This window comes from Sinocyclocheilus grahami, unplaced genomic scaffold (assembly GCF_001515645.1).
Source record: "Sinocyclocheilus grahami isolate Dianchi unplaced genomic scaffold, SAMN03320097.WGS_v1.1 scaffold527.1, whole genome shotgun sequence".
NCBI classification, from domain to species: domain Eukaryota; kingdom Metazoa; phylum Chordata; class Actinopteri; order Cypriniformes; family Cyprinidae; genus Sinocyclocheilus; species Sinocyclocheilus grahami.
In genome coordinates, this window is record NW_015505706.1 from 203,915 (window position 1) to 217,831 (window position 13,917).

General features: G+C 37.0%; 2 protein-coding genes across 5 annotated transcripts in view; one reads left to right on the forward strand and one right to left on the reverse strand.

The window, feature by feature from the left end:
• The window catches only part of rnf17 (ring finger protein 17), a 35,713-nt gene extending 31,572 nt beyond the window's left edge, over positions 1-4,141 (forward strand). For 2 of the 3 annotated variants that reach the window (XM_016237928.1, XM_016237930.1), the window contains exons 33-37: positions 2,110-2,233; positions 2,435-2,573; positions 2,979-3,165; positions 3,471-3,577; positions 3,655-4,140. In XM_016237928.1, coding sequence (XP_016093414.1) covers positions 2,110-2,233; positions 2,435-2,573; positions 2,979-3,165; positions 3,471-3,566 — 546 coding nt within the window. In that variant the 3' untranslated portion in view covers positions 3,567-3,577; positions 3,655-4,140. Of the gene's footprint in view, positions 1-2,109; positions 2,234-2,434; positions 2,574-2,978; positions 3,166-3,470; positions 3,580-3,654 lie in introns of all 3 variants that reach the window. The other variant, XM_016237929.1, reaches the window with a different exon arrangement.
• A 615-nt stretch (positions 4,142-4,756) lies between these two features.
• Positions 4,757-13,745, reverse strand: cpap (centrosome assembly and centriole elongation protein). Of its 2 annotated transcripts, XM_016237937.1 has the most exons (16): positions 13,641-13,745; positions 12,114-12,503; positions 11,722-11,827; positions 11,387-11,534; positions 11,208-11,295; positions 9,558-10,863; positions 8,717-8,840; positions 8,399-8,564; positions 8,098-8,286; positions 7,814-7,879; positions 6,270-6,354; positions 5,963-6,144; positions 5,650-5,790; positions 5,346-5,430; positions 5,150-5,270; positions 4,757-5,066 (listed from the first exon to the last, which is right to left on the reverse strand). In XM_016237937.1, exons 2-16 carry the CDS (start codon positions 12,477-12,479, stop codon positions 4,874-4,876), a joined length of 3,366 nt encoding a protein of 1,121 aa, XP_016093423.1. In that variant the 5' UTR covers positions 12,480-12,503; positions 13,641-13,745; the 3' UTR covers positions 4,757-4,873. The 2 variants fall into 2 exon arrangements, with proteins under 2 accessions (XP_016093423.1, XP_016093425.1); XM_016237939.1 differs by lacking the exon at positions 7,814-7,879 and having other exon boundaries at positions 8,032-8,286.
• Between the last annotated feature and the right edge of the window lie 172 nt (positions 13,746-13,917).

The window sequence follows — 13,917 nt, forward strand, 5'->3', positions numbered from 1 at the left end:
TAGTTTTCTTTTTGTCCATATCGCCCAGCCCTAGTTTTGACACATTTCACGATTCGATTCGATTCTCATTCACAAGCTTTCGATTCTATTCAATATTGATTATTTTGGATATATATCAGGTACAGTGCATGTTAAATTTTCTCAAGCAAAAATATCTCAACTAATGCTGTAAAATATAGTCAGTTGGTACTACATTACTATAATATTGAAGCTTAAAATTGACTGATTTGTTAAAATTACACTTAATTAAGTTTTTAAAATAATAGTTACAATTACATATTTCTACTTCAGTTCGTTTTTTTTATATATATATATATATATATAAACAATGGTGGCTGTCATAAAAACTTGATGGATATTTCTGAGGTAAATGTGACGTTGCGTGACATTGTTTACAAGCTGTTATATTGATGTCTTTGCGTGGCTGAAACACTGATTGAGAGATTACATGAGACAGGATATGGATTGTAAAGTTGTACTCTTTCTTTTAACTTGCCTTCGGATGTTTAGTCATGTTTATTTTGTGCTGAAATTGGTATTAATGTGGAGGAGATGATCAGTTCACGTGCGCCTCGCACTGCTGCGTCTGTTGAACTGAGGCGCTACAGCGGTCTGTCACTCCACATTAAACAGTGCCAAAACGGCATTTATTGTTGAATACTGCAATACAATGGACAGAATTTGAAATCTGATACTTTGTTTCATATTAAAAGTACCAAAGCACAATGCTTATTGCGATATATTGGATGGGAATTGCCCTTCAATGTTCCTTCCATTAACTGAAAACAGGCTAGACTAATCTATTCTTAGGATTTAAGAATCGATATCGTTCCGTAAAAATGAGAATCGATTCATATCGAGATATCGATATTTTTTACCCAGCCCTAGTGCATGTGCGAGTCATGAAAATTATGAAAATAAATCTAGGAATTATTTGATTGTTGGATTTTAAATCAGCGGGGTTGAGACATCAAAAGTAACTAAGCTGTTTTATGGATGGTAACTGTAATATTACTGAAATCTTATTAGTAACCAGTTACTGCCCAACACTGTTGTACAGTGTGACAAAAGTTATGCTGTATTGATGTGCGCATGCCCAGAAGCGCCATATGTATCCCTTCTAGCCTTAACCGGCAGAAACGGTGTTTTACCCGGTAATGACTGCAAACAAAGCAGCTCTGCTCATGAACACTCCTGTATCAGATAAAATGAAAGTGCCATTGAAACTATTCAGAAGACAGTCGGTTCTCTTCAAAGATACATTCATATAAAACACAGACGCCGTGTTTTGATTTTGAAATGTGCAGTGCTCATGTTTATTCAAAATCAACCGCCATAAATAAATCAATGTATGGGAAACACTGGTAATGCATTTTGAAATATCAGAAGTGTTTAAAAATCATATCATCATTATTGAAAAAATTGATATAGTTTGATATTGAATTATTAGCCAGCCCTAGAGCTGATGGGTATTTGTTACATGAATATATGGCCTCATTCATCAGACATTCATTTAATGTAAAAAAAAAAATAAAAAATAAAAATAAAAATGAATCTATCCTGTCTCAAAGATTTGGTCCTAATTTCAAAATGCACCACCAGTATTAGATTAAATTTAGCAGGCAAGAATGGTAAATTGCTAAGTGTAGAGATGCATGTAGCAGAGCTGACACAGGAGTCACTTTCAAACCAAGCAGCTCTCTGTTTTGATATTGAATTATTAGCCAGCCCTAGAGCTGATGGGTATTTGTTACATGAATATATGGCCTCATTCATCAGACATTCATTTAATGTAAAAAAATAAATAAATAATAAAACCTGCTCATGAATCTATCCTGTCTCAAAGATTTGGTCCTAATTTCAAAATGCACCACCAGTATTAGATTAAATTTAGCAGGCAAGAATGGTAAATTGCTAAGTGTAGAGATGCATGTAGCAGAGCTGACACAGGAGTCACTTTCAAACCAAGCAGCTCTCTGTTGATCAACACAGTAAATCCGTGTGACCAACTTGAAGCCGTTGTGAATTTCTTTTGCAACCGTTACAATGGTAAATGTGTCCACACTTTTACAATCTCTTGCTTTCATTGAATCTAATGTGTGCTTGCAGGTGTTCCTGTGTGTGTTGGATAAGACTCTGTGCGAACAGGAGCAGGAAGAGAGTTTGGAGGAAGCTCTCGAGTGTGTGAATGAGAATATAGAAAATCTGAGCCTGCTGACAGACTTCCCCATTGGTGCTTATATTTGTCACTTGATCATTTTTCATTTCAGTGTATGCAAACACTTCTGTGGTATTTTGTTTGTATACATGCCTATTTTATCAAATTTATTCCAGAAACTTTGAGACCATATGTTTTTCGTTCTCTGCCTGTGGCCCTACAGAGGTTAAATGGCTTGGAGAGTAGATGGATGTTTTTAATTGTGTTTGTGTGCAGAGTGTCCCTGTGTGGCTGAGTACAGCGATGGTAAATATTATCGTGCGAAGCTACTGGGTTTTTCTCAACTCACTCCTTCTGTGAAGCTCCTTGTGAGACATGTGGATTTTGGTTCGGATGACATCTTACCAACACAAAAGTAAGACTATACAGATTAATCAGCTGTTGATATTTTAATACTTTGAGTCATTTTCATTCTTGTAGAAATGTAAAAATATTTGGTTCAGTTAGGTTCACTAGAACAGTAGTTCTCAACCTTTTTGACTCCCAACTTTTATAGGTGTTCGTGATTACAGGGGTTTATTAAAATTATTTTTTTTAATTCACAAATGGAAATTTCGATTAAATATTTTAGAGCCTGACAGCAAAATTTCATATAAAGACCAGGTCTTAAAATTTACACTTAAAATTCTTTCATATATCCAGCTTTTTGTTCTTGAAATTTAATTTCAGTAAATTTAACAAATTGGAAAATTTACTTTAAATCATAAAAGCATTTTAAAATCAAATAACACATCCAAAAAAAATTCTCGTGTCACTGCAGATTGCGGCAACTCCCTGCATCCCTTCATCATTTCCCATGTGCAGCAGTTTATGTCAAGCTAGCAGGCTTCAAACCGACAAATGTGTGTTTGGAGTCGGAGAGGATACCTTACCGGCCTGAGTGGAGTATGAGAGCCATGATGGAGATGATCGACCTGTTGAACGGAGAGCTCACTGCAGTGGTCACTGTACGCCTCATTCATAGTTGGGGAAATGTGTCTGCCTTTACACCTGGCTTAACATGCATTTTTGACAATCTGCTCATGATCTGATCGCTCTTGATGGCTTTTAAATAGAGTAGATCTGACAACTCCGTGAAGGTGAAAATATAAAGATAAAGTTGAACTTTTAATGAAACTGTGCATTTCTATTCTAACCAGGACAAACACGGGTGTAAAGGGGAGCAAATTGTCATATAACACTTAGTAACAATGCAAAACACTTTTCTTTCTATTCAAAGCAGTTGCGTGAAACTCCAAATGTGCATTTTCAGGCAACTGAACCACAGCTGACTGTGCTGTTATACAATGCGGAAGGGACACTCGTCCACAGACCTCTTGTGGAGAAAGGCCTCGCTGATTATGCATAAATCTTGTAAAGGTAAGTGTGAAAGTAAATTTAATTAAAGGAAACGGTCTAAACATTTTACTTTCATGTTATTTTTCTGTTTTCCGTAGGTTGTGTCAGTGATGCTGCAGATCATCAGATTTCAGATGCTTCTGAGACAGCAAAACAATTTATGTTGGTTATGTTAGTGTATGTCTCATTTTATGTTCAAGCGCTTGGGTTTTATGCTACTTTTGTGTGCAGGCATTGTATGTTAAAACATTTAGCCAGTTTTGTTTGTGCAGCTATGCCTCATTTTATGTTGGGTATTTTTATTGTTCAAGTTCAAAACTGCTTCAAAGTAGCAAAAATATTTTGTTAATATAATGTCTCTGTATGTTGAGCAGAGCTGAAGTAAAACTCTTATAGACTCTGACTTGCTCACAAGGTTTTTTTTGTACCAAATCATAATTGACTGAAATTTTGGGTGTTATCAATCATAGCAGACCAATCAATGCACTTTTATCTTCAGACCACTACCAGAAGTATCCTGCAGAACCTTTTCACAATTCATCAGCTTAAATCATCATCTTTTAAGTACCCTAAACATTATGAATGAAATGCACTATATTGCCAAAAGTATTGGACACCCCCTTCTAATGAACAGGTTTGACTACTTTAGTCATTTCCATGAGTACAAATCTTAATGGTAAAGCATATAATGATATTCTGGGGAATTGTGTGCTTCTAATTTTATAGCAACAGTTTGGACAGGAGCTTTTTCTATTCTAACATGACAGTGCCTAACATTTAAAGTCACACCAGAGGTGTTCAGCTGGGATTAGGACTTGGCTTTCTGGTTCAGGTTATTCCACACTGACTGGATCAATCATTTCTTTTTGAACCTTGCCTTATACACAGAGGCACTGTCATGTTAGAATAGAAAAAGCTCCTGTCCAAACTGTTGCTATAAAATTAGAAGCACAATTCCCCAGAATATCATGTTTTAACTTTTTTTTTTTTTTTTTTAATAAAAAATAAAAATAAGTATATGCTTTAACATTAAGATTTGTACTCGTGGTAATTACTATAGTCAAACCTGTTCATTAGAAGGGGATGTCCTATATTCTTTTTAATTATATGAATGATGGTAATCCACCATACCGTACAGTTCATCTAATGGCATCAAGCCTATTTTATCTCAAAGTATTACCTTTTCACGTATAACTGTTAAACACAACATACAAAGATTTATTTAAATACTTGACATTTACACAATACCAATATTTCACTCAACTTCATTTGTCCATTTGTTTTCCTTTCATTTAAAATAAAACAATTTGGGGTCTTTCATGCCTTAGTGTCCATAATGACATGACCCTGTGTGTCTTTTAACCGCACACGTCCTGTCGGGTATTGTGTCTCTTGCCGTCCATCTGAGTAAACGGTTTTAATCGTACCATCTGGATACTCCCGTCTTTTGAAATCTGCAGTGTGGATCTCTCGCTGACCTGTGTTAAACTGGATCATCTTACTGCCATCCCTGAAAGCAGAATACAAATGGTGTGACTTTAACGTGACTCTTTATTATAACACATTGGGGTTGAGGGCTTTGCGTTTACTCACGGATTCAGCTGTATTATTGTTCCATCTGTGAGAACACTTTCCTCTCTTCCATCAGGATAAAGTGTCTTGACCGTCTGATCAGGAAAAGTGATTTCCTTACGACCATCAGGGAAATGTTTCTCTGAGAAAAGACAGAGTGGAAGATTAAGACAAACATTTGACTAAAAATGTCATTTTAAAACAAATTCAGGCCCACCTGTTTGATCGTTAGGAAACTGAAGCACTTCCATCCCATCTGGATAGGTTATGTGTGTAGTCTGAGCTTCTGCATAGTAATAAATCTAAAAAAAAAATTATTAAAATGATTACCTGATTTTAAATTCACTTATTTTCAACTGCGAGTTCAAAGTCAAAATCTCTTTATACTAAAAACCTTAAAACTTAAAACATTTAATTCCAGCATATAAAATAGTGGAATGTGTTTTTACCTATAAATAACTGATCCATTACACTGGTGCAAACGTCGTTATAAGAATACATAATTTCAGAGTATTCCTCACCACTCTTTGATCAGGCATTGTGTGTTTCACATCCCCATTGAAAAACATGACTTTGATTGTCTGTCCGTCAGCAGAAAACTCTTTCTTCGTGCCATTTGGAAAAACAACAAGTCGGCCTCCATCAGGAAGCACCTTCTCAATCTGAAACATGCATGAATATCTGAATTCCATTTGAAAGTGGATATATTGATCATTTTGTAACATAACCATAATTTCTTAATTGATGGGGGTTTCGGTGGCTCAGTTTTGTTTGAAATGGCATTCCCTCAATCTGGAATTTGTTGAAACTTCGAGTTGGAGCTAAAGGGAGTACCTTGTCTGACTGTGTGATCTCTTCCTGTTCCTTCTCTGATTGTACAATGGCAGAGAGCGAGTTAATCAGTGGAGCATCATGGTTCATCTCAGTCGTAACTAGTCCGTCCAAACACTGGGTTTCCACTGGACTTTGCTCATATTTGAAGCTGATACTCTCTTTCATTTGTTCGGGGAAAAAAGCTGTGGTGAATCAACTCATGCTACATGGCAATCACAACGTAAGAACACAGATATATAAATAAAATACATTTTTACGGTTAGAACCACAAAAAGTATGCATTAGTAATCTTGAAGTATGAAAATACCGGTGTTTGTGAGGGGGATCCGTGTCTCTGGACTTTCCTTTCTGCTGCTGCTGTTGTTGTTGTTTTTTGAACTCTGAGAGGGACTCTGAAACATAAAAACATACCAAGACGGTGTGAAATACTACACACATTTATAGGCATGTTTGTGAGTTTAAATAACCAATTTACAGTTAGTTGAGCTTTTTAAGTGTTTATATACACTGCATTTAAAAGTTTGGGATCAGTAAGATTTTTAATGGAGTCTCTTATGCTCATTAAGGCGGTATCTATTTGACGAAAAAATACAGGAAAAAAAAAACAGTAATATTGTGAAATATTGCAATTTCCAATATTGGTTTCCTATTTAAATATACTTTAAAATATAATTTATTTCTGTGATGTAGCACTGAATTTATCAGCCATTAATCCAGTCTTCAGTGTCACATGACCCTTCAGAAATTATTCTAATATGCTCATTTATTATCAGTGTTGAAACCGTTGTGCTGCTTTTGTAATAATATAATAATATAAGCTTAATAATGTCTTTACTATCACTTTCATCCATTGAACACATCCTTGCCGAGTAATAATTTATTAATTTATTTAAAAAAGGACAAAAAAATGACTGACCCCAAACTTTTGAATAGCACTGTTTATTGTAAAACTAAATTTTTATTTTGAATAAACACTTATTTTTATATATTTTTTTATCAAAGAATCCTGAAAAAATATCACTGGTTCCCAAAAATATTAAGCAGCACAACTGTTTCCAACATTGATTATAAATCAGCATGTTAGAATCATTTCTGAAAATTCAGTTTTGCTTCACATGAATAAATTATATTTGTGAAATATTGCAATTTCCAATATTGGTTTCCTATTTAAATATACTTTAAAATATAATTTATTTCTGTGATGTAGCACTGAATTTATCAGCCATTAATCCAGTCTTCAGTGTCACATGACCCTTCAGAAATTATTCTAATATGCTCATTTATTATCAGTGTTGAAACCGTTGTGCTGCTTTTGTAATAAAATAATAATATAAGCTTAATAATGTCTTTACTATCACTTTCATCCATTGAACACATCCTTGCCGAGTAATAATTTATTAATTTATTTAAAAAAGGACTGACCCCAAACTTTTGAATAGCACTGTTTATTGTAAAACTACATTTCTATTTTGAATAAACACTTATTTTTATATATTTTTTTATCAAAGAATCCTGAAAAAATATCACTGGTTCCCAAAAATATTAAGCAGCACAACTGTTTCCAACATTGATTATAAATCAGCATGTTAGAATCATTTCTGAAAATTCAGTTTTGCTTCACATGAATAAATTATATATTAAAGTATATTAAAATAGAAAACCTATTTTAAATTGCAATAATATTTCACAAAATTCCAGTTTTTCTGTATTTTTTTTTATCAAATAGATACAGCCTTGATGAGCACAAGAAGCTTAAATTAAAAATCTTACTGATCCCAAACTTTTGAACGGCAGTGTATGTATAAACAGATGGGTGCAAAAATCTTTCAGACTCGCCACTCCTACTCTTACCCTGGAATCTGTTCGTTTGGATCCAGTACTAGTTTTATTGCTAGACGCAGAGAACCTTCCTTTTTCCTTCTCTTTATTTTTTTTATCAAATAGATACAGCCTTGAGGAGCACAAGAAGCTTAAATTAAAAATCTTACTGATCCCAAACTTATGAACGGCAGTGTATGTATAAACAGATGGGTGCAAAAATCTTTCAGACTCGCCACTCCTACTCTTACCCTGGAATCTGTACGTTTGGATCCAGTACTAGTTTTATTGCTAGACGCAGAGAACCTTCCTTTTTCCTTCTCTTTCTCAGCACTCTTCCACGCACTGAGGCGCAGTTTCTCGAGTGTCCGCACTTGGTCTCTGAGGGACGCGTTCTCTGCACTCAGAGCATCTACCTGCTGTCGGAGACGACTCTGTGTGTTGCTCCAACGAGCCTCTCGTTTGCGCAAATCCTCCTGCAGCACATTTAACTGCTGCTTTAGAGCCTGATACAGACATAAACAGTCAGATTTAAAACACATAAAACAGCTAATTCTAATAAGCAGAACTGATAGTGTCCAAATGATACTTTTCCAAAAGACGATAATAAATCCAGACCTGGATCTCATCTCGTTCTTGTTTATCAGGTCTTGCTCTCACAGTTGCTGCATGCTTTTCAAAAAGCTTCCTTTCACGCTGCAGTCTCTTGTGTTCCTCCCTTTTAAACTCCTCCCACTTTGCAATTTCCTCCATCCTCTTCTTTTCTAATTCAGCCTTTTCTTTTCTGTATGGGAAAAATGTTTTTCAGATCAAATGTTTTCGGCATGACAAATAACTACATTCATATTGCACAGTCATTTGCAGTTTAGCTGTGAACAGTAATGAAATATATCAAAATATACAGAGTATTTGAACAAGAAAAAGAAGGGACTATACTTGAGATTATCTCTCGTGTCCTGGTTTTCCTGCTTTAGTTTGGCCAGTGCCGCATTCTCCGATTTGAACATTTCAATCTCAGTTTCCAGCTCCACCAAACGCTCACGAAGAAGTCTTGATTGAGCTGAAAATAATTGAGTTTCAGGATTTACTTTCTTACAACATTAATAATAAGAAATGTTTCTTCAGAGCCAAATCATCATATTAGAAGGATTTCTGAAGATCATGTGACTGGAGAATGGCTGCTGAAAACTAATGGCAAAGCTTACCTAATGTATTAAAATAGAAAACAGGTATTTAAAATTGTAATATTAGTGGTTTTACTGTATTTTTGATCATAAACAAGCAGCCTTGGTAAGCATTTAAAGAGACTTGAACATTTAAACATTTTCCTGACCACAAGCTTTTAAATGATAATGTATATCAACATTTTATTTAATTTGTACTGAAAGCTTTCATACACTATACTCGAGTCATCTTTATTTATATGGCACTTTATACAATACAGATAGTCTCAAAGCAGCTTCACAGAGTTAACAGGAAAATAGAGAATTCAATGCAGAGAATCACACTTGCTGATACTGATAAGCAGAAAATTATATTTACATTTATAACTGATTTATAACCAATAACTGATAAATGGTTTATATAACAATTCTATACTGTTTTAACTAGATAAAATAAAACACTAAAACAATCGTTTTAAATTCTACAAATGAATTGCAGTAAACAATATCGTACCAATATATCGCGCATCCCAAGCAAAAACATAGTTTTGTTTTTTTAATCAAATAAGCTCATTTGATAGCTGCATGAAAAAAATCAAAACTACTAGCATTACCTGCTCCTTCTTCACTGGGCATGTTCTGTGGTTCCTGCAACACTGTTACCAGAGGAGAAGGTTTAGGCTTGAGCGCTGGAAACAGCTTTGATACCAACTGGCATGTCAGTGGGGCTTCTTTCCGATTTCCAACTGCATGTGGACTGCCACCTCCTGGTTTTACCCCCTTAGAGAAGGCAACCTTCCTTTTCAGAGCCCTCTCTGATGGGGATTCCTCTGCAGGACAACAGGACTCCTCCTCAGGATCATTCCAGGTATCATCGTCATCAAACTCTAATTGGGCCCTTGATTCTATGAGAGTAGAGTCTCCATTGGTACTCAAACTCCTCTCATCCTCCTCTGGACTGCTGGCACCATCCCTGTCTTGATATGTGCGTTTATCATAAGGCAGAGTGGTAGGCACTTGAAAGCAGTGGGTTATGGGTGGATTGGGAAAGGGTTGCAACCCTGAATTACTACTCAATGAGTTGTCATCCAACTTTTCATGGGTTTCCTCTTCGGAGAACCCTCTCTGTTCTTTCGGTCCTATGCTAATGATGTCTCTCTGTATCGCAGTGTTTGTAGGAGGAACTGGTGCACTGGGACCCAGCATGGGTTCAGGAGTTATTGCGGGTACTGCAGATTGACTGGTCGCTTTGATGGGTGTGGAGGAGAGACGCCTGCGGTCTCTCCGAAGGAGAGTGCTGATGAAGGATGAGTTGCTGGAGAAGGATATTTCATCCGCTGCTCGTTCCAGCAACTCAAACTCTCCGAGTTCGACACACTCACGCTGGTGATCTTGTTCCCAGCGCTGTCTCCGCTCTGTGAACCACACCTCAAATGAGTTTTCTGCAACAAATGCATTATCCTCCACACCACTGCATTCTCCTGCCTTATTGCTGTCTGCTGTGGTGACACTATTGATCTTCTGCTTGGACGAGGGATCAGGTTTTTGTTGGAATTGAGCTGAGATGGGGCTCATATTCTCACTCTGGTGTCCGACAAGAACACGAGGTTGAACGGTCATCTTGGCGACTGGCGCTGTGGTTTTATTTTGAGGAATATTCTCTTTGTTGAGCACAGCAGTCTTACGTTGGATCACAGGATGTGTGGATTTTAAGCGTTCGGTTTTGTTTTTGACAGAGTTCTTGTTGGACCTCATGTCCAGGTCTTGGGAAACTTTTGGATTTGGACATGAGGAGGGCTTGGGGTTAGGTGGACTTTTTCTGTGTGGTGGCACAGTGGCTTTTCCCCTGGTAAACCTGGCCAGACCTTCTCCTTGTTTAAGAAAGGGTCTTTTCACCTTCACACTTTCAGCCGGAGCGTTCTACATAAGTGAACATGAAAAAAGACGAGAAGATGAACCGTGAAGAAAGATGAGGCCAATCCAAGAAAAAAAAAAAAGCTACAAAAATGCAATTAATATTACACTTATTATAATTTGTTTGCTCAAATGTCTATATCTCAAAAGGTGCTTATAAAATATAGCAAAAACTCTTGGTTTTGTACCTCAAAATCAACACTTGACAAGTTTTGATGGTATTTATTACTGATTCCAAACATTTTATCATTTTATCTTCAGTCTTCAGCTAGACACATCATTCTCAACATGAACAACATTAATTCATGCTAAGGTTTGTACAGTAAGTAACCTTGTGTTCTGTAACTGACCTTGCCCATCAGTTTCTGGTCTTCCATCTTGAGCTGCTCTTCCAGTATTTCTTCAAATGTTCTCCCACCAAACCCCGATTTGATAGGTCTAAAATGGACACACACTTAACACTTTAACCAGACTGACACACTGCAGTTGTCCATTGCATTGTATTCAATCTTACGGTTTTGAAGTTTACCTGTCTTGTGGCTCTGAATCACACACTTTTCTGTACAGAGTTCGCACTTCAATAGTGGACTGAAGTGATTCATCATAATTACGATCACTGTCGTCATGTCCACTGTTCATCTCCACCACACTTTGTTCCTGGTTCCACCTAGTGGTCTCTAGAGCGGCAAATGAAGAGAGCCGGTCAGATCTCAACCTGTCTTACTGGTTATCAACCATATGAAGTGAAGTTTAGCCCTCCCAATCTTATGTATATTTATAGTGTAATAAAATGCTTTAACACCATGTACTAAATAAGAGCTCTTTGTGTACAGATGAATGACACAAGTACCATAAATCACATACCTGCAGTATTCTGTGGTTTTCCCAGAAGTCTTTGTGGTTCATGTTGTAGCTGTTCCTGCTGTTGGGCTTTTAGCTGCTCTTGCATGCGATGTTGCATTTGCTTCAGCTGGACAAACAAATATACCGTTAGATTACTATCAAAACTAAACATCTGAATAACTGTTGCTTAAAATGCAACAATAAAGAAACACATTCTTAATAAGAAATCTAAATGTACATAATTGTGATAAAGAGTACAATACCATAATACTTTTCTAATAAAATATCCTTATATCTGACATATGAGATGAAATTAACCCTGATTAAAATATCCAAGAAGAAAATAACAAGCAGAAAATTTTAATAAAGCAAGATCATTGCAAAAGTAATATTAACAGAGGTCCCCAACCCACCTGTTCAAGCTTAGCTATTAATGGCAGATCCCGTGTGTTTCTTAAAACATCTTGGATACTCTGCATCTCACGGTTTAAAGATGCATCAAACAGCTCAGTTTCCCCGAGTGTCTTGCCACCTCCACCCGGACTGCACACATCCACGCTGGCACAGCTGCTGCTCCGGGAGAGGGGCAGCGGGGCAAACTGACATCTGAAAGAGTCGTCTGGATCCTGAACCACCAGACTGCCGCTGCTCCGGACGGACCCTGAACCGGCTTCTCCCGGAGACCCGTGTAATATCACCCCAGCGCGGGAGCTGTCCGGCATCCACTGGGAAAGGAAGTGAAACTGCCCTTGCTGGAGTCCAGCTGGAGACGACATCATGATGACGCTGACCTGGCTCAAACCCTGAAAAGGAGGGTTCACAAATACAGTTAAAACTGTTGGTCATGTTAACTCCATTGAGTTATTCAGACAGAGAGGTGAGAGATAAGAGATTAGAGAATTGTATTGCTTTATGTAGAGGGGAGTGAGGTCAACTGTGCCACCTTTTACAGTAATATTATTTCCTGCATTTAAAGGCAAAGTTCATTATCATTAGACGAGCCATATAGTTTTAGAATTACCCCAGCGTTTAGGAAATTTACTTTGCGTCTCACTTTCCTCGTGTGCATCTCTCTATGTGAGCACAATAGAAAGGAACATCATGATGACGCTGACCTGGCTCAAACCCTGAAAAGGAGGGTTCACAAATACAGTTAAAACTGTTGGTCATGTTAACTCCATTGAGTTATTCAGACAGAGAGGTGAGAGATAAGAGATTAGAGAATTGTATTGCTTTATGTAGAGGGGAGTGAGGTAAACTGTGCCACCTTTTACAGTAATATTATTTCCTGCATTTAAAGGCAAAGTTCATTATCATTAGACGAGCCATATAGTTTTAGAATTACCCCACCGTTTAGGAAATTTACTTTGCGTCTCACTTTCCTCGTGTGCATCTCTCTATGTGAGCACAATAGAAAGGGCCCATAATAATGTGCAGTTTGCGAGATTACATTTTCACTTTCAACATTGACTACAACAAATATGTTATCCTTAGGTACACTGTAAAGTGAATTTTATTGTGTTTATAAATAAACTGTTCCTACAGTCTTGTCCCAAGAGCATCGAGTTGATTAAGTTAAAGGTAATTTAAGGTAGTTTTTATAGATGGGCTATAACTGCATTAAAATTCCTAGCATTTTACGTTTAGCCCATTACGTAATAAAAAAGCGCTCTATTTCAGGTAAACAACACACTCAAGTAAACCATATCTGTCTGAAATATAAATAAACTGAAATGACACACTAGCTGTAACTAAACAAAGTCCTGTCTGGGTAAGTTAGGCAGCACAGTTTTGACACCGCGAATGTGTTCGGCAATTATTTAACAGTATTTTAGCAAACAGCAAGATTTGTCATCGTTTTCCGACATAAAGCCAGATTTCGATGCAATGTAATTTTTTTTTTAATCGGAGGCTTTTAGATGAGGGTGAATATGCCATACCTTGGTTTGGGTTGCCGACTCGGGTATTTAAATATTTCAGCAGTTGAGGTCTGACCTTTGGTAAGTTTCGAACGATCCCGCCATAACAAAGCGTAGCCCGCGAGACTGACGAATGAAACCGCAAGCACCGGTGCATGATGGGAGTTGGAGTCAGAAACTCTGTCCCCTGCTATGCTCCTCCCCTCCGTCGTGTTTGCCAGGGACTAATTTTCGAATCCCACAGATGTGGTGAAGGCTTTAATATTACTATTAATGAGCTTTGAAAAATCACAACGCA

Bases quoted from the DNA above. Each gene is read 5' to 3' on its own strand.
- cpap (XM_016237937.1), bottom strand. From the start codon at position 12,479: ATGATGTCGTCTCCAGCTGGACTCCAGCAAGGGCAGTTTCACTTCCTT. The intron at 8,841-9,557 runs GTAATGCTAGTA...AATTATTTTCAG, and splicing joins GCCCAGTGAAGAAGGAGCAG to CTCAATCAAGACTTCTTCGT. The intron at 5,791-5,962 runs GTACTCCCTTTA...TGCATGTTTCAG, and splicing joins AGATCACACAGTCAGACAAG to ATTGAGAAGGTGCTTCCTGA.